Source organism: Athene cunicularia (genome assembly GCF_003259725.1).
Source record: "Athene cunicularia isolate RWA chromosome 18 unlocalized genomic scaffold, athCun1 chr18_part1, whole genome shotgun sequence".
Taxonomy (NCBI): domain Eukaryota; kingdom Metazoa; phylum Chordata; class Aves; order Strigiformes; family Strigidae; genus Athene; species Athene cunicularia.
Genome location: NW_020799123.1, coordinates 5,476,275 through 5,497,010, shown reverse-complemented (window position 1 = coordinate 5,497,010; position 20,736 = coordinate 5,476,275). Strand labels below are relative to the sequence as shown.

Sequence of the window (20,736 nt, the reverse complement as noted above, 5' to 3'; positions counted from 1 at the left end):
ACTGGTCTGGCAGCAGATCCCAATTTCTGATCGGGCCCAGGGCCATGGCAGAGACTGGGGCTGTGCCAGAGAGGGGACAGGAGCTTGCCCTGGCTGGGGCTGCCCTCTAGCGAGGTGCCGACAGTCGGCCCCTGCCCTCGCACCCAGCCGGGCTCACAGCAGCTTCTCCCAGCAGAGAGCGCGCAGGCGTGAACAGCCAAGTCACAGTTGGCACAGGGTGTGCGCAGTAAGTAGCATCTTGCACTGGAGGAAGGTTATTTAGGTCAGCTGAGCAAGCTCAGATGTGTTTCATGCTGCTGAAACTAGAACCAAGATAAGAACTACACTGTGCCTTTTAACCCTTTCTTAGGGCAGCAGTCTCTAAGCTGGAGGTCTTCCCTGCACAGTAAGGAAGCCTGTTTCCTAGCAAGGAATGTATCCTCTACAGTATAAATTGTTCCTCTTCCTCCATAGGAGATCAATCAGAATTAACACATATATAACAACTCAGATGAAAACCGGAACCCCAGTCTTGACAAATTAAACTGGTTTCACGACAAATCCACCTTCACTCTTGCTCAGGAGCCCACAGAATATTCTTGTATTAGAAGTTAACCTGAAATCCTAAGCAAAAGTTTTATTAAAAACCCTGAGGTATATGTTCAATTCATGTCTCAACTTTGTTCTTGCTCTGCTATAGACTGTCACCAAGGGCAAAGGATTTCAAAGTTGTATCTCCACCAGACTTAGAGATCTGATACGTTACTCATGACAGCAGGGGACATGGATGCAAAAAACTAGCAAACTATGGAGTTTAGGATGCCCATGTGGGGCCTAAGGCCCTCCTATTGACTCTCAATTGTCTCCACTAATACCTGGTGACAATGCAGTCACAACTGTGCCCAGAGCCTACCTCATCCTCCTTAGCTGTGGCTCCATCCGAGTTGCCAATGCGAATCACAATGTCAGTAGTGCGGAAGCGAAAGTCTGGATGATCAGCAATGTCATACACGCTCACATCCTCCTCCTCCCCAATCAGCTGCATAGGAGACAGAAGGCAACAGGTCAGCCCCAGGGTGCTGCACAGACCTTCAGAGCACACCTTCAATACTTGAAAGTACTTAGTGTTGTATTTTGTCAATTTTCAGTTGCTCCAGCCGCCTGCAAGGAGCTGCTAATGTCCCTTCTTGTCACCTCATCCTGTAGCACATCAATCAAGGCACAACAATGAAAGGAAGCAGATATTCTGTCTCATCTGCTCACCCTCACCTTTTCTTCAGGTTCAGTATCACCACATCACAAGATATGCAAGAACAACATTCTATTCCCTTCTGAACACCCAGATTTCTCAAAGCAGTTCACTGGGGTTTACAGGGTTAGAGTTTACTTTTGAAACAATCCAAGGCAACAGGAAATATCTGACAAAAAACTTATCAATTAATGGGAAACATCTTTCCTTTGATTTCTGCTGGAGGATGAGAGGTAGGGGCCAACAGATAATGAGAAAAGGGTAAAGCAGAGCACAACCCTATGCCAGACTGATGTTCCACTTCTGGATGTAAAGGGCCCTGCTCAGTTATGACAATGCAGTCTCCCCATCCCAGGGCAGAAAGCAGTGCACCAGATTTGAGTGGTTCAAGTCCCCCTCTCACCTCCAACCAGACCATAGGCTATCAAGGTGACAGAATACAGTGTTCCTACAAGCTCCAGGAAAAAGATATTAGGGCTGACTATAGGCAACAGTGCCTGGCAGAGGCAACATGTCACAGACTGATTCTCTTTCCATGAACTAGCAAAGACATGGGAATGAAAAATTCTTAAACTGAACTCAAGAAATTAACTGTCTGTGATGACTTTCAGCAAAAATCTTGATCCATACCAGAGCCTGATGTTGACTATGGGATGTAAACCTTCTGCTTGGTCTTTGCTGCCTTGCAGGCATAAACAAATATGAAGCGACATCACCTCTAGCTAAGCCTCCCAGGCCCAAAAGCACATGGCTGTTCCCGTCCTCAAGGACAAACTCCACTAAAGAGCTGACCCTCAGGCTTATCTGTGTTTATCTGTGAAGCTTGTGCTGTTTTCTCTTAGCTGGTTTCAACAGGCACTGGCTCCTGCACTTACCTCCACGTCATCTCCGCTGGATTTCAACTTGAACCACTTCACCACACAGGTACGGCCTATATGGTCACCAGACTGCACGACTCCGTATAACCCGGGGTCCTGGGAGCTCTGAGCTTTTGGTCGCAGTGGTAGGGAAGAAAATAGATAAGTTAAGTGGAGGAGCACAGACTTTGCATAGCAACTGAGGCTGTCGGTTCCCAAGCTCTCATGGCTGAAACCTTCCATTTGTGAATGGCATGAGGAAAAACAGTTCTTCCTACACAGTCAAAATTGCACTCAGCTAACAAGTTGCATTTTAATGGAGCATGGAGTAATGATAAAGTAAGATAATACTGCATAGGACTCTGCCATTCATTTTGGACCATTTTTGAGCTCTATCACCAAGAGAAAACATGCTGTCACCTTAGTGCTCTGCTCTCTAAATTAGCTCTGCACCAAGACTGCCAGAGTTTCTGGACAGACTGGCCAAGACCTCCCTGGGAGAAGTCCTGCCATCTAGAAACATGCCACCCCCACAACAGTTCTGCTCCTCTGGAAAAATGGACTGGACAGAGGTGGAAGAAGGGCAGGATGCAGGAAGGTATATGTGTGTGTATGCATGCACCAGGGATCCAACAGCATCAAAGCTGGGCCTGGACCACCTCTCCAGGGCTGGGCTGTCAGCCAGCACACTGGTATCCAGACATCTTCCAGATTTATCTGGCTGACAAGGATCCACCTCCTGGCATCCTTAGCAGGGGGACACAAGAAACCATGGGCATCCCAGCCTGTTTGGAGAGCACGTTTGATAGAGAGAAATACAGATTTCAAAAGGCCAAACTAGAATAGTGGAGCTGATAACTTGTTTCCACAAACTACACTTAACTCACAAAACCGGTCAGACTATTACTCATCAGAAATGGCCATGCAACACAGCATATTTTTTTGCTAAGCCAGCTTTTCCTCTTCCCAACCTGACAGTATCTTGTGCTCCCCACTGTTCAGAGACTACCCCTGCAAGAAAAGGAGGAGCTGAGAGCCAGATGGTGTGGATCAGTATTTCATATCCAAAAGCTGTAAGTCTCCTTGAACTTATACCATGACCCTCACAAGCATCACCAAACCAATTGGGTGCAGGTGAAAGGAAAGGGATGCAGAAGATGCCTCTGGATCCCAAAACCCTCTGAGAAAAGAAAGAGGGTCATGATAGACAAGCTGAGGTGAGCTTTTCATTTCTCTCCTCATTCTGCCGAGAGCTCAGAGCCATGTGCACTTTCAAGGAAGAGAATCTTAACTTTGTTCCTTGGCCCTTATTCCTTCCACATCTTACATGTTGTCATAGTTCAACTTTAGTATTTAAATAATGGTTATCTGCTGATATTTATGTTAAGTCAGCTGAATTACTGTCTGTCCCCTGTTAGGCTCTTGAGCCTACCTCAGGTGAGTACTACTAAGAGCTGCCCTAAAGTGGGCTACAATGTACATTAGGAGATCCAGATTGAAGAATACTTTGCAATTAAGAGCACATTTGTTCCCTGAGGAGAGTGTTGTTTTGACACCCAATACCTCTTTTGTCCACCACAAAATCCCCAGGGCAGAACTCGTTGTTGTCCAGATGATGGACTGGAATCAGCTCGTTGGAGCGAATGTTTGTCTCCACGGTGCCATCCTGCCACATAACATCAGCTGAAGTCATCGTGGTCACCACTTCTACAGCAACTCTGGGAACACAGAAAGGCAATGAGTTACCAGAGGGAACACACATGAGCGTAACCAGAACATGATGCTGCCGACATCAAGAATCAAGATGGATCTCAGCAACACAAAGGTACACATCAGCAGGCTGGAAAGCAAGTCAGGAAACTCCATCTAGTCCCGGTGGAAGCAGCTACACAGCAGGCTTCGCTGTGACAGTTTCTCAATCACTGCAGACGTCACATTGCTGCAAGTCTATGTTGCAGGACGACTTTCCAGGGAGGCGATGCTGAGCTCACTTTTATTCCTAGTGGAGCAAATTAACATCTACCAGCACCCACTTTCTACCCCTGACAGAGGCATGACAGGAGCTTCATACCGTCTAGTCTGGCAGCTCTAAGGAGTCTTTAAAACTAGAGGAGCATGGGACTGGAAAGGAAAGAAAGAAGCATCCACCTCAGCCCTTCCAGAAAGGAAAAGAAAAAAAGAGACAACACTGAATGTCAGTAAAGCAAAAGGATTTTGTTTAAGAGAGACAAGTCTCCTTCCCAGCTGTTCAAACATACATATGTGTCTCTGCAGGTCAGAAATGAAACCCAAACATGCAACAATGGACCACATGCTGGTACTTCACTGTAGAAGCCTGACAGAGTTGTGTGAAGAGACAAGCTGCTTGGGGGCAGGAGGAGCAGAGCTACAGACTAGCTAGACAGGCTCTTCTAATGAGCCCTCCAACATTTTCATGTCTCCTACAGTACGGAACAAATTGAATTCCATGCCGATTTTAAATTTTGTCTTTATTTTGCTGGCCAGACCTTCCAGACATAACACAAGTGCTGCATTTATGTTGGTTTCCAGTCAAACCATAAAGAAGATAGAATAGGCAAATACAACTGTCTTCCTCCAGCACTATTCTTATGAATGTCAAGAGATATTTTTTAGGAACTAATATGAAGAAGTCATATTAGCCAGCACTCAACAGCAGAAATTGTCAGAGAAGAAAATCTGTACGAGTTCAAGTGTGGTAGGTGACATGCCAACAGACTGTTTCTTGAGGGAAGGGGGAGCATGTGCAGCTGAGGATAAGAGAATGGAAAGGAAGGCCACCCAAGGAAACGTCAGTCCTGTCTGCAGTGCAGTTTATGTGGCTCCACAAACAAAAAATCACCACTTGACATTAACAAAAGTCCCTGTATATCCTCACTAAAAAATAACAAGAGGTCTGCATGCTGTCCAGAGAGCTGCAGCAGGTCACTAAACGATGGTAACGCCACATGCTGAGTTGGCCCCCTGCAGTCAGAGATGCCCATGAGCTGACACATGAGATCTGGCGACTTAACTGCAGCAAGCCCGTCTACTTTGCATTTCTCAGCAGTGTTGGCAGCACACCTACTGATGGTCTCACCAGCTTTGTCTGAATATTCAAACAGTGAAGACCCCTCATACTGAGCTGTGACCAGCTGTCACATATGCCCTTTGAAGTATCAGCTGGGGTTTGACATTCTGTGCTGAAAAAGCCTCTACTATTCTGTGACATGGCCATCTCTGCAAAGTGTCCCAACATCTGATCTCTGCATTTCCTTGTACAGAGATGCCCAGATCCAGCACGGGAATCTCTTGCTGTGAATCACAGAGATTTCTCCCCACTGCCTGTATGGCGCAGAAAGCTATCAGGTTTACCAGACAAATTCTCCTTAAAACCTTTAGTGAAGTAGAGGCACTCAGCAGGGGGCTGAGAAGTGAGAAGTGAAGCAAGAATTAGTTCCCAAGAACTCTATCTCACACTCCCATTTTTTCTTTCACTTGAATACTGCTCTGGTGAGGTTTGTGACCTTCAAATTCAATTTCTCCAAAACCCATGAGGACTAAATGAACAGCTCTCCTTTATACAGGCAAAGCTAAAACACCTAAACAAAATGTGAATGAAGTTTATTGCAAACTGCTGGATCTCTTGAATGTTGATAATGTCACTTTCCTGGGAGGATTCTCACAGTTATCTTGTACTAGTTCATTTCTGATGCAGGATCTGTATACAAATAAGTAGCCATGGGAAGCCAGCAAGACAAGGTACCCAGTTGTCATATGTCTTTGTATCCCCTGAAAATAGTTTAAACATTCTCAAGTTAAAAGGTAAAAGCTGCTGAGATCCAGTTTTATCTAGAAATGGGCGGACACATGCCACGTTCCCTCCTCTAAGCTTAAATCAATTCCTTCAGGGCTCATAGGAAGTGCATTTTGTTCATTAGACAAACCAATAAAAAGTATGCTGCTGGCAAAAGTTGCAGATCTCTTTCCAGAGCAGCGTAAGGATAATGGAGACCACTGCAGCATGAACTTCTGCCAGCACAGACCTCCGTGCTGATCTGGAGACAGCTCTCTGAGGATAAGCTGTCCATTCCTGCTAGCAGGGCCTATCCTCGGCCTCTCTGCAGAAGCTGCCAATGAGGTAACCAATTAGTGTCATGTTTAAGCTGTATGATCTTTATTCACCTGTCTCTTTCTCTGCATACAGAGTCTAGCACAGCAGAGATACTCTGTCGAAGCCCCGAGGCATAGTTAAAACAGAATAGCATCGGTGTCACATCACGTGGCCCCAGTTTCATCAGAAGCTGGACTGAGACCAAGCTGATTTCACACAGGCCACTGCAGTCACCACAAGATAACTGCTGTTGGTTACTACCAAGCAGTGTCCTAACATAAGGCACATCATCATCCCCCCGCCAAGCTGAGGGGGTGCTTTACACCTGAGACCTTCAACAAGGGAGATATTAGCAAGTATACCTGGATTTGGAAATCCAACTCACCTGTCTCCTGGCTTAAACTCTCGTGAAATCTTGGTCTTCTTCTTCTTGTGCTTCCGCTTCAAGTTTTTGATGGAAAGAGGGATGCTCTTCTTGCGGCCAGTGCCGCTGCCACTCTGGGACGAGGCAGTGGAGCTAGCAGAAGAGGTGACAGAACTAGTGTCATCAGTGTCATCAGCTGCCTCATCATCAGCATCTTGCTCCATGGACTGAAGCCGGTAGTCAGATGAGCCTTCATCCTTGAGCAGAAAGGGAGGTTGCTGCTGTCGTGCTGCTGCTCCCCCTTTCTCCTTCCCTGTTTCTTCAGGCTGCTCCTCCTTTCTCTCCCCAGGACTTTGTGCACTGTTGGAAGTGTCATCCAGCTCACACTTTGATCCAGGCTTAAGATCTTCTGATTTTTGGTCAGCAGCTGCAGCAGACTCTTTGTCAGGGGCTTCACTAGTGCCCTGAGACTCCGGGGAGCATGACATGATCTTCACTATCTGCTTCTTCAGTAGCCGTCTCACCTAGAGAAAGTGAACCTGAGTCAGACAATATGTCTGTACACTCAGCAAGCTGCCATCCCACCTGGGGAATTCTACACAGAGGGAAATGGCACCCCGTGGGCCTACACACATTTCACCTGCACCAGAGTATTCTGCAAACCAGCGCCTTACCACTGCTCTACTCAGGAGCAGCACTGGACTAGTCCAGGGAAAGCAAGCTTTGCTCCTTAAGGCTATTTTAAGCATGTTCTGAACTTTTTGTTATGGAGAGTCACAAGAGGCTGCACAAGTTAATCTATGCAACAGATGCAGATATGCAGGGAGGTCACATCCACACTGATGATATCCTGTTATTCTAGGAACACCACTGCTCTACAGCCAGCACTTAAAACCATAGCATGACTCATCTGGCCTAGGAAGCAAAGACTTCTTTCATGTCTCACTGTAGCAAGGATGTAACTGAACAATTCAGCTCCATGAGAAACCTGAGGTCATGCTAATGAAAATGACATGTGTCTAACAGTACGCTGCCAGAGCACACCAGCTCTGACACAGCTTGACCCCTGCAAGGTGACACCTCTGTGTTCAAGGTCCTCTTCATGTTCTCTCGTGGCATTAGCTGCATCCTTCACCAAGTGCAGTCAGACTGCTGTACAAGGTGACTTTGCTGCTGGCAACAACAAGCCATTCCTCTTTACAACCACCACTTCAGGAGTCACATTTCAGACCACATGACTACCAGAAAGGTTTCTGCTTTAGAAGTCACAGCAACCAGAAATTCTTAGAGAAGTCAACTCCTCCCCTGACCCCTCAACTCACCTTTTTGGCAACTGATCCTTCACCCAGGACACAGTTCCTCTCAGGGCATTCACAGGTGATTTTTGCAGGTTCCACTTTGTCTGGGAACACATAGAGGCACCTTTCCCCAAGCTGCCTTTGGGCATGGTCGAAGCACCCCAGACGCTTTACCCTGGCAGAACAGGAGGATGGCCATGAACAAAGTGCAAAAGCAGTAACAGACACTAGCAGCAACTGGGCCCTTACACAAGGCTGGCATGATCTCATGCCAACAGCACTTCTCGTGGGGTGGCAGAAGCTAACACCACACCAAATCTTTTCCAGGCTCAGAATTCTAAAGGAGGACTAGGAATCAGACCAGGGACTGGGTGGGGACACAAAGGGTTTGGGTAGGACACCAGTCACTCACTCCTCTCCCTCTAGCTCCCCCTCCCAAAGACAGCTGCCGAGAGACATTTGAAGTTGGCATTGTTTTGGGTTTTTTTGCCATCATCTGAGAGCTGCTCTCCTCTAGCTTATGAACTCCAGGCAGGAATCACACTGCAATGTGCCATTACTCATCTGACTTTTCTGAATTTTGTCCAGCCCATTTTTGCAGCTGCAGCCTGCAGAGGGCACCAGCTGCTCCCTCAGCACCAGTCTATGTCCAGAGCAGGACATCTCAGCCGCCTACTGACACACAGTGAAAAGATGCAGCCTTGATGCAGATACAAGTGAAAGGACAAGGAAAGAGGCAAGCTGTTGACAGACACTGCTTTCCTCTATGTGCTTGTCAGCTGGAGAGTACCTGGAGAGGACTGGTGGGATTCTAGCCCCTGTGCTGGTAACTCTAGTGTCTGCTAAACTAATTTGGAAGTTATTTGGTCACATTTTTGAAGCTCTGGAATATACAGGCATACAACAAGGAGAAAAGCCCACTGGAAACAGCAGCATTGTGTCTAATCAGCTGGTAGGCATGTTTGCCAAAGCCTGTGCAGACCCTGGGTGCTGGGAGTGAAGAGGGGTTTTCAACTGATCTCACCTGGACAGGTTCTCCTGGCTGATTATTGATGGAGGAGGGCTCACACTGTCAGTACCTCCAGGACAGAAGCTTTTAGTGATCCAAGTAACCTTTAGTTCTACCACCTGTACCTACAATGTAAAAAGAGAAAAGGCAATTTAATTTCAGAGGCTTTCCTAGACCAGTGTCTAGGATCTGAACATTTACACACAGGAAAGCAGCAAACCTGTTTCTATCATTTAAGATGGCCAAGTGCAATTTCACCACATCCAGGATCACTACAGTGCTCCCACAGCATGGCTCTTGGCAACACTGAGGGCTTCTGTAGTTTTTAACTTTGAGACAGACAACATCTGGCCTGGTAAGGAAGCTACAGTACATGCAAATCAGCAGTCCAATGTCAGAGACATGCTAATGGACTTGGAGCTGCTCTCCCAGCAAAGAGTCAGCAACATTTCTCCCTTTTTGGGTAGTATACAACATTAAGTTTCAATAGAAGAGGTGCTGCTACTACCCTAATGATCAGCAGTACTGGCCTCGTAAGTGCACTGGCACACCATCACCTTACAGGGCACCGGCAGAGACCCTTGGGAGGAAAAAGCCAAACCATACTCAAAAGTTCTGTCAGTCCACAATGAGAAATTTGACACCTCAGAAGAACACAGCCACAGCGCATTTGCTCTTGGAAGGTTACCATGGCAAGCTGACTCTGCTCCAAAACGCCAGCCAGGGACTGTTCTGTGCAGAAGGTAGCCATGTGTCAGCTTGTCAGTCCTTACCTCTTCCACCACCACTCTGAACTTGCTCTTTGTACTCAGAACAGGCTTCACACCCGAGAGCCACTGCACACTGGAGAAGACTTTAGAAGGCCCAATGAGGACTTGCCCAGGATAAAAGCCATATGAATCATCAAAGAAGAGACCCTGTGGGGGAAAGGGAGGGAGGTGGAAAAAACAGCACAAAGGACTCATAAGATTTAAGATTCCAGCATTTTTCTTCTCTCATTCATGATCAGTAAGATTAACCATAAAGGTAAAGCCTACAAGTTGCCCATCTCCTAAAGCTTATTCCTTTCCTGAAGTCATCCCAGCAGTTCCTATAGCAACCTGGTCTGACACACATCCAAACAGGACTATGACTCAGTGAGGGAGAAGCAAAGGTACTTGCAAGAAACAAAAGATGCATATTTCCACACAATTGTTCTCAGTAACAGGGTAGCCAAGGTGGGCTGAGTCCTGGGCAAGGACATCCATCCCTTTTCCACATTCCAATTCAAGCACTTACAGCTTTCAGTCAGAGGATGCCTGCCTTTACTCTTTTGTCCATCAAATTACATTTGTAATTACTATTCCTGTCTTAGGTGAATTAGTTAATATGACTGTTCTCTGAAGACAAAACAGGACTGTAAACAACAACTGGTCTCTAGAGTTCTTTCCCACTGATATTTAGAGTGACTTGATGAACTGAAGATTCAGAATGTGGTGGCAGACAGAGCAGTTTGGAGTAGATAAAATACTGAGCACAAAACTGTATCAAGTCTTGTAATTTGTCAGAAAAGGTAAGAACAGTGCTACAAGATCTAAGTCAGGTAAGTATCTAACACAGCAATTCCGAGTACGGGATCAAGAGTAACACTGGAGATAACTCCAGTTATCTCCAAAGTTTCAGACCAAGCCACACTCTCCAGAGGACTAGGTACACTTTAAAGGCAGCTTGACTCAAAACAAAAGTATCTCAAAATTGGGTAACCAGAAGCTGGATGCTGCTACAACATCCATCATCCATTTAACAAGCAGAAAACATACTGCACAACCCAAAGTAGCAGAAACTAAGATACTGGAGACTATCTAGCAAGAGACCACTCCTGTACAGAACAGGACAACCATGGCAGCACATCCTAATTAAACTGATATTCCATTTACTCTTCAAAAAACAGACATCGAATTTTAACAGAAGTGCAGTTTGAGATCAAGGGGACCTTTGCTTTGAAGGCTGGGAAAGGTAAGTGCTGGCCGCATTGCTAATTCCTAAGAATTACATGCCATTCTCAGTCAGCTCCCAATCCGCTGCCGGGAGTGCAGCAAGACCCCACGGATGCTGTTTGGAAGAACAAGCAAACTACTGTCAGCCTTCGAAGGGGAGAGGTTAGATCCCATTATCACCCAGGGAACCCTGTTTTACCCAAAAGCTAGCAAAACCTTCCCCACCACATGACTGGAAAATACCAGTATGGTGGCAGGTCTCCATTCAGGGATGGACTACAATAATGAGAGTATTTTGCGTGATCTGGAAACGTGCAGAACACCTTTTAAACAATATGCCCTTTTTCCAGAGGGGAACAATTTTGAAAGCATTAAATAGAGTAAGAGCCTTTTCAAGCATGTACAGATATCATGAGCAGACAGTGAATTGCCTTGACATCAGCCATCTGACTGCATGTTACACAAGTTGTCTGCAAAGAAAGCAGTTGGATATACTAATTGTAATACCCTCCTCAAAACCTGCTCATTACTAATGTTACCTTTAAGCAACATCTTGTTACACACTTCAAGTGAAGATCTAGTGAAGTGTTTTTCAGCTCTGATGCATCGTTTAATTTTTAGGATTAATAAATGCCTGTATTTTTCCCCTCTCTCTCCCGCACAAAAAGCTTACAAAATTAAGTCGATCAAAAAGACTCTCAGAACCAGAAGCTCACCGAGTCACTGACGTGAGGACAAACGTCATACAGCTTGGCTCCATCTTCTGTGCTCATAGAACACCTGGAAAACAAACAAGAGGCACAGTTGCATTTCCAGAGCCATCCACCTCAAAGCAAACTGCACCAAACTGACTGACACTGCCTGAGTGGGTCTGTCCATATGCTCAGGAGTGTGTCACTGAGCCTTTAAGGTCCAGAGCAAAACTGGTTATAGACAAGCTATAAATGCACTGCCTCATATCTAAAGGTTCCATTCAGCATGTAAAAAAAAAAAAAGTAATATGCAGGGTTCTGCAAAGATTTGTCTGCTGCGAAGATCCCCTTTGTTATTCACACCAATGCTAGAACCTAAAGGCAATCTGGATATACTTGCTTCAGTAATAACTTCATTTCCAGAGTGAGTTCTGGTGGGATTTAAAATGATTCATTAGGAAGAGATTTTGAAAACAGTTCCCTCGCTTTATGTAGCTATGCATGAGCTGGTAACAGATAACCAGCAAGGTTTTAAATTGCACCAGTAACTGCAGGCGATACAGATAGAGAAGCGTAGCTATTTTTCACTCCCAGTTTAACATATGCGTAAGCCTTCCAGCCTGGGCTAACCGAATGCTGAAACAATCAAAATCAGACACATCCACCAATCATCTGTTATAGCTTTTGCATTACTTGCTTCTCAGATTCAGAACTGGCTGCAAGATTGTGGGGTTTTTTTGAAACATCAATGTCAACACTCAATTTACAAGACAGATGGGTCATTCCCCAGCTGCCAGGCCCATAAGCCTCTTGGCCCTCCACTGGTTCCTTCCTTCCCTTGCATCAATAAAAAAAAGTTTGTTGGACAACACAGGCCTCAGTAACAGAGTGAATGTAGTGAATTCATAAGGATTTAGCTCACAAGTAACTGTCCAACATGCACAAGGAACAGAATTAAGATCCTGCTGCTGGCTTTGCAGAAATAAGTTAACCAGCTATTTCTTTCAATATCTCTAACTAAATCTCTCTCTAGAGATATGACTTTGGATTATGTCTTTACTGAAAAAACATTCCCAATACAGTTACAAGTAACAGTGGAAAAAGCAAAACTGTTCAATCTTGGGCTGCTTTTTCATCTTTAGTAACACTAGCCTGCAAGTTTCTACACTTTCACAGACCTTTAAGGTAAGAATCCTCCCTACATCTCAGTGAAGTTAATCCCTCCTACTGAGAACAGGTCTCGAATAAGCATCCACCTTAAACAGCTACTTTTCCAGAGGAGAAGCACTGTTCAAAGACCAATGTCCTTGAGTTCTGGAGCACCGATCTGCTGGGATTGAAAAAAAATTGTCACCTTTCAGACTACAGCTTTTCCAGAGGGTGATAATGAATCTCAGTGTCAGAGAAAGATGTATTCTTACTCTACATCTGAAGATAACACAAGCAGATAACTTGTCAGTATGTGAATGAAGCCCAGTCTGTTTCTAGTTCTAAAATAGATCAGGATTGTGAAAGCCAAGGGGACAGTCTTCAACAGAAAGAAAAGTACCTGGCTCCATTGGAAAGCTTGAGGATGACCTGGTTCTTCAAATCATAGACCTTGCCCAGCCAGCAGTCATAGGCTATGTAGTCACCATACATGAAAGGCTATGAAGAAAACAGGAAGCAAAACCTTACCAATATTGTACTTTGAACCATCAAGTCAGTTCTCACACAATGCAGACTAGATAGGCATCTCAAAGGGATTTATGACAGCAACTGCAGATCTCACTAAACTGGAATTAATGTACACAGAGTTTGCTTGACAGTCAGCACAGCCTGGGTTCTCCAGTTACATCTCAGCCTTTCTCTGGGATTTTTTTCCTCAGATCTTAAGTCAAATGTCCTGTTCCATTCAAGAGGTGCTCTGCAAAGTAGAGGCATACTCACACTTGCCTTCAGTTAATATTAACAATTGATTTTTTAATCACTGAGATTATTTTTATTTTTAAATTATTAATTTATAATAATAAAAATATTACATTTTTAATCACTGAGATTATTATTAATTCTCCATCCCAGAGAAACTTGTATCCTGTTGCCTTTTCACAGGCTGTTTCTTTAGAAGGGTTGTGACACACTGCTCTTTACTCTCAAATTATTTTTTTTTCTCAGAGGAAAAAGAATGATAAAATCCTATCCTGCCTCATCTCTGGAAATCACACACCCACTCGAGAGGGAGAACCAGGTATGTTTCAGACCATTCCAGTGCAACAGAAAGATGCTTGACTCACCTCACCATTTTTATAGCCTATTTAAAAACAATACAGCAGCTCAAAAGCTCGTGCCACTGCCATGAGGCTGCCCCAGTCAGGTTGCTATACCAGCCCATCTCAGTGAAGTTTTCACACAATTTAATGTCAACCTAGCCCTTCAAAGTCAATTTGGTCTCAGCAATGTGATCAGAAACACAGAACAGATGGGAAGATGAGGCGATGCTGTATCATCTTCTTCCAGGGAGGATGCTTGCAGTAAGTTTAAAATAAAACCAAACTGCAGATGCATCTTGCACAGTATGATATGCATGTGTTACTTAAAAGTACAGCAGCATCCCTCCAAACCACCAAGCCCTGGCTCCCAAGTGTATTTTGGCTGCGTTCTCACCCAGATATGTTGCAGGTCTTTGCTGTTGACAGGGTAGAGGATGCAGTTGGTTCCTACCAGCTTCACAGCACACTCTATGTTGACATCAATTACAGTTCCACACTGGCTGTCCTGAAAATGCAGAAGAGAAAGGGTTTATCACCTAGGGAAGGTACTACATACACACATACATGCTCTGTGTACAAATCACAAGTGCAGAGATGAGGAAACTTTCAAGACTAAACTTCCTCTTATCCTTCACATCCTCATTCTGAAGGGGCATTTCACATGACCCTAAGACAACTCAGAAGGTGAGATCACTATTAAAGACCTGTAGTGTTTTCTTCCCAGTTAAAATCTGCAGTGGCTGCTAAAGCAATAGCCCAGACACTCCTGCATCTGACCAAATAAAACAACACTATGTCAGGTGTTCAGTCTTTGTTTTAAAATCTGCCTGTCTCCTTGGTCTACTCAACCAAGCAGATCTCCAACTCCATAGAACAATCCTGCAGGTACTGCCCTGAGTCAAAGGCAGGAGTAAATCATCAATCCCAGACAAGAGAATTCTTTAAAGCTATCTAACTTCTCACGTAAAGTTTGATTTTGTATTGTAGGACAATATGAATGGTCTTCACTTGCTGCCATGAAAAAAAAAATATGGCACCTTTAGTCAGATTTCAAGGTTTCAAGCAAGACAATTTTCAGTTGGTCCAATTATGAGATGGTTGTCATTCTCTCCCTTTTTAACAAAGTTTTTTGGTTTTTGTTTTTTTTTTAATCTTTTTTGTCCCCAAGAAAATAATGCATGCTGTCAAGAGCCTTCTGGGGATAGTTTGGCAGGGAGCACACAATATGTATGTTGCTCACACATATGGTGAAGGCCTGCAAGGAAGGGCTGCTAACCCAAACACTGTCAAATGCAGCAGCTGCCCTGGCCTCCTGACAGCTGGGACAATCGATACTCTTATTTATTAAAGACCACAAGTCCATTATAAAAGCTGACTGAGGGCCAGCATGACAAATGTCCTGGTATCAGCAACTTCTGAAGCTGTCCTTATCTCAAACATCAAGGTCTCTGCTCCAACAGGACTTGAACATAACACTCAAAGGGCTTATAGCCTGCAAGAAGCGGATTTGTTTGCTTAGTCCACTTATAAACATGCTGTTCTTTCGACCACATTAAATATTTATTTAAGGCTTTCAATTGGAGCCCTAGGCAGCCCTTTTGGGAGTTCAGGAGTTTTCTGGTCCTCAACTCATCCAGTCTCATCCTGGGGACAGGTAGTTAGAACAAAGAAAGACACCCTGCAGACACCCGCAGTCCAGGATAATTCCTGGACAGATTGCTCAGACCATTTGGCTGGCTTGCTTTCCACCTGCCTGCTGCAAATCCTCACATCACACAAACCCCGTGCTCCACAGTCCTCCTGGCTCCCAAGGAGGTGGCGGGAAGGAGAATGGGTCCTGCCCCACTCTTAGCTGTGCCAGCACTGCCAGGAGGGCTAGGAGAGCCAGGCTGGCAGAGCCTGAAGCAGTAGGGGCTCATTCCTTCCAGCTGCTCCATCTATCACTCTCATTTCTTTCTAGAAAGCCTGGGAAGCAAAAGAAGCCTTTCCCAGCTATAGTTTCATCATGACAGACAGCAAAGCTTAACATAGCTTGCAGCCTGCACAGGCTGCCAGAAAAGAGCCCAGCAGAGCTGTACCGTAACTCTCACCTGAACAGGGTTTGTCAGAACTACACCAGATTCACAACTATTGCTGCCAGCATGATTCAAGCCATAGGATGAACAAGGCCTGCTCAAAAGCGGCACCTGCCCAAATCTGCTGATTCTGCAGGTGAAAGCACAGCCACCTCCCATGTTTTTCCTACAGATTAAGCTAAATTTAATATGCCCGGTCCATCCCCTGTCCAGGCTTTGCAGTTCAGACCCTCTATTTTAGATTGCTTCGCAGAACAAAAACAACCTTCAAGAAACAAATTCCTTGCACTACACTGAACATTTCAGAGTTAATTTTTCCTTTATCAGTAGCCAACACAACAGCAGCTGAGACATAATACAATCCAACACCTGTGGTTTCTGTGGATCATCTTGTCTCTAGGCCTAGACCCCCTCTTTTATTGATGGTGAAAGAATAAAAGTAATAAAACCAGGACCGAGGCAACTGACATACACCCTTTGCCCATTCTCTAAGTGACTGTTTCCCCCAGAGAAGATGCCTGCACCACCCTACAAGCCTGCCTCCCATCTACCAGTTGGGTGCTATTAGTCACAGGTAAGGGCACCAGGTTTAGCTCAGCTATCTTCTCCTTCCAGTTGCAAAATGCCTGAGTGAGCAGAGAGCACTGTCTGTGGTCAAGAAGGCAGAGATCAATGTTGTGAGCTGCCCCAGAAGCTACAGGGCTGTTGAGTAACAGCTTTCTTCCCTCACCTGCCACTGAACTTTTATTATGAGTTTATTTATTTCACTGTCAATGAAACATTAGCCTGCAACAGGGGAGGCAGATTTGCAGGCTGAAGGGTTCTGCTGAATCACTCCGTGATATTATAGCAGTGCTCAGCAATGCAGTCCTGGAGCGAGAAGTCGCCAACTTGTCTCATCTTCCAGGGCAGGTCTACAGCCAGAGCACAGCTCCCCACCAGCCTGCTCCAATACAGCTGTCCCATCCTGTTCATTAGATGCTTCCAGTAAAGGAGGGGCCAAATGAAGTGACCTGGCATTTCACAGCTCTGTTAGAAAAATCAGTTCCCATCAACCCAGCTGGAAAAGGGAAGTGACTGATCTTTGTTAGAAGGGTTGATGGGTTCAAGTCCCATTCATACCAGATGAACTGCACTCCCCAGACTTTCTTCCTGCTTCTTCTGGTGCCCTGACAGAATGCACCACACTGGAGATACTGAATATTTAAGCAGTGAATTGATGGAGAAGTGACTCTCCTCCTTCCCCACAGACAAGGCTTTAAGGCAGACCAGCAAACTCCCACCTGAGACAACAGCAGCTCCGGAAGCACAGGCTACAACCCCATATCTTCTACCTCCCATCCTTCTACTCTCTCCCTCAACACTCTCTTCTAACAAGGAGATCTTTATACCACCCTCTTATTTCTCTATTTAAAAGGGACAGCATAGCTCAGCACCCTTTGAAGCAACAAAATCCAGGTGTCTGACAGATTACAGACCTACTTCTAATCTTTCCCCCAAATTAGCATATCACCTGGAAAAATGAACTCTGCCACTTTCACCACTTCTCATCCAGCTGGATTAGATTTACAGGCCTAACTGCATTCAGAGAAAATGATCTCATTTTATGCATTACCCCCTGAAGCAGTCTTTCCCCATGCTCTATGAGAAGCACATGAATTTGAGTCAGCTCTCTTCTCTTGAGGAACAGAGGATTTCAAGTCCTTCCCGCTCAAGGTTAAAAACAAGCCCTAAGAGAGTGTGGTGAATACAGAGTAAGTTCCACATTGTGCATTTTCCAGGCCAACTGGTGCAGGGCAACCATCCCACATCCTGAATTTGGCAGGCTGACACTTGCAGATTTTCTATTTTAAATGCTCATGTAATTTTCAGAATATATCTGATTAACAAGTGAAGGTTTTCTTTGGGATAGAAGGGGTTTGTTTCATTTACCACTGACATTTAAAACATACTTGAGGGTAAGGTAAAGCATAAGTCATCTTCATCAGAATTGCTATGTTTTTGAATAGACAGAAGAGACTGAGTTACACGCTCACCATTCCATCAATTAAAAAAAATGAAGTTATAAGCCACTAGTACAAATGATTAAGCAAAATCCAGTGTTCAAACATGCAAACAGACAATAAATGAGTGTGCAAAACAACTGCTGGGTAACACATCGACCAATACACATGCAGCAAGCCAGAGAAGCCAATTTCTGCTCAGATGAGTATGGAAATTGCTAACAAAGGCAACACATTCATGTTTGCCAAGAGGAGAACAACTTGCTGTCCTGAAAGCTTAAAATCACTTTAAGAAGCATTGGACAACAGCTGAGAGGCAGGACTCAAAGTACCCCTCTAAGAGAGAAGGATAAATACTACAGACTCCAGCTGTGCCAGGTACAACAGCATGAACAGCTGATATTTCGATCTGCTAGCTGGTCACTGTTTTGGATTGAAGCACTTTCATAAAGCTACAATTTTAGAAAGATATGTTGACTCCAAATTTCCATTTCAAACAATGATTAAGGAAATATTTTGTTTCAGCATTTTTCAAATTACCCTTCAAGTTATCCCTCCCTTCTCTTTGGAACATTCTGTGAGAATATGAGAAAGGCAATTATTTTTTAATTGACAAAAAATGCTTTATTTAAAAAAGCAGAACACCCAGGCCAGAGAATGGCCTTCCCCATCCCTGCACCAGGCTGCACACCATGTGGTGCAAATGCAGCAGTTAGTGGCCAGCTGCCTGCTTCATCACAACCTCAGTAGCCACATTGCTGGAAGGGAGTCAAGAGAAGATACAGGCATGCACATGGCAGGCCATATGGCTCGGGGTTATAGGTTAGGTGTGAGCAACAAGAAACTGCCAACTTAGCTAAGCTCCTAAAGAGACCACATCTCATCTGATAATCGATACTGAACAACATTCCCACTAATTTCCTATATAAAAAACAAATCCACATATCTCTGATAAGCAGAAATCCTGTACAAGCAGAACAAAGTGACTAGGACTTAAAATAATCCAGAAAGAGCAGAGGTAATGATTGCAGGCTGCTGATGGACCACCCGCTTGCTTTTTGTCAACCTGTGTCAGATGCTTCACCAGTATGAGGATTTGCTGTATTTCTGGGAGAAATTGGACAAGATGGTGCTCACTGTGGATTGAGAGGTCTCCCTGAAAATATTTCCTCCAAATTCTCTACCACAGCACACCAAAAGGCACACAGCAGTAATGTGATCTGCCTCCGCTCCAGTCTCCCTGTTAGGTCTGAGAGAGCAGGTCCGCACTCCTCATCTCTCAGAATGGACTGATTTAAAACTTAAAGGATGGCAGGACAGACAAGCTTCTTGTCTCATTATTTGACATTATCAGGCTTGCTTGCTCAGGAGACCTTTGCAGATATGCAACAGTAGAGAGGCAGCCTGATCAGCATTTCATTTTCAAAGGATGCAGCTAGGTCTATCAAACACACTAAAAATAGAACATGCTCAAAAGCATTACTGTTCGGTTCCATTCAGGCAATTTGGCAAGATTTAGAAATCCATGCAGCAGTACCACAATCAAAAAGGACAAAGGAAAAAGCACTTACACTGGAGCTCATATGTCTGACCACATCTCGAGGGACCACAGAACGATCTTCAAGCTTCAGCTAAGGGGGGAGAGAGACACACAGAATTTAGTGACCCCAAATGGTACTTAGTCAGAAATAACATAACAAAAACAAATGCACAGCATCCCAATCCTCCGGACTGAGAAGGTTTTCAGCAGAAGATGCTGAGCATTTCCATACACAGAGTTAATCCCCTCAGCACGTTCACAAAATCCAGCTGATAGATCTGAAACACAGCAACTAGACAATCTGTCCACAACCGTCCTAAGTCAGAAGACACATCAAAAAGGGTGCAGACATTCTGACTCATTCAAGTGTCCTCCTTTGCCTGCATCATGCATCATTTCCTACCCACATCTAGCCTATGGACTAGAGAAGACAGAATACACAGGAAGCAGCACAGCACACCACAGTTCTGTGTCTCATCCTGCATGCTTTTCACCCAATGATCTGTGGAAATCCTGTTTGGTCTGGAACATTTTAAGCAAGGTACTGTACAGTGAGAAGTCTTAGCTGGCAGGGGAATTGGTGCCAAATTCACTGCAGCAAGCATTTGCTTTGGGAAAAAAAAAGGAAAAGAAATGGCTGTCACTGCACTTAGTAGCCCCCAGGTTCATGCAGGTAACAAAACATCAAGAGCAGCATGGATGAAGTCAAAGCGCTGCTCATACTCCAGCTCCTTCTAAAGCACTTGCTGACTTGCTAGTGCTGGCAAAAGATGCTTTACATATTCTACATTAGTTCCACAGGCCACCAGGAGTCATTACTGTACGGGAAGGTATCACTTATGAACCTCCAGTGATTACTGGTCAGTTAACCCAGTGATGTCCTCCCAAAAGCAGTCCATTATGCTGCTTCAGTGATCTCAAGACTACTTGCAGGCTGTTTCGTTAAGTGATATCAACAAGCTCAAAACTGCAAAACGCAGTTGCCATCCAATACATTAATACACTACACGAGGGATAACATCCTAAGCATACTAACAGGGAGGCGACAAGACTGAGCTCCAATTTCAGGCTTGCTCAGCCTCACAGTAACTCAGTTAAGAATTCCTTCTGCTGAACAGGGAGAAGCCTCATCTGCATTTCAGTGGTCAGGAACATATTTGCATTGGTACATCATTCTGAGCCCTGCAAATACACTAATTACACAGCACATTTTGGGAAGCACCATGCAAACGCAGTTATCAGGGACAGAGCCTCTTTCACATCTCACTTTCAGAACCTGCCTCTCCACTACTGCTGCATTTGTGGCTTCTCCTTGTTGATCCCCAGCCCGAAAT

At 44.8% G+C, this 20,736-nt stretch overlaps 1 protein-coding gene across 1 annotated transcript in view; it reads right to left on the bottom strand.

Moving 5' to 3' along the window:
- UBE2O (ubiquitin conjugating enzyme E2 O) overlaps positions 1-19,509 on the bottom strand; it is a 31,034-nt gene extending 11,525 nt beyond the window's left edge. The window contains exons 1-11 of the mRNA XM_026860792.1: positions 19,434-19,509; positions 14,179-14,289; positions 13,085-13,182; positions 11,560-11,623; positions 9,641-9,784; positions 8,883-8,992; positions 7,883-8,033; positions 6,582-7,084; positions 3,649-3,803; positions 2,104-2,216; positions 893-1,018 (exon numbers count right to left, since the gene is read on the bottom strand). Of these exons, the coding sequence (XP_026716593.1) occupies positions 893-1,018; positions 2,104-2,216; positions 3,649-3,803; positions 6,582-7,084; positions 7,883-8,033; positions 8,883-8,992; positions 9,641-9,784; positions 11,560-11,623; positions 13,085-13,182; positions 14,179-14,289; positions 19,434-19,445 (1,587 nt within the window). The 5' untranslated portion in view covers positions 19,446-19,509. The remainder of the gene's footprint in view (positions 1-892; positions 1,019-2,103; positions 2,217-3,648; positions 3,804-6,581; positions 7,085-7,882; positions 8,034-8,882; positions 8,993-9,640; positions 9,785-11,559; positions 11,624-13,084; positions 13,183-14,178; positions 14,290-19,433) is intronic.
- Between the last annotated feature and the right edge of the window lie 1,227 nt (positions 19,510-20,736).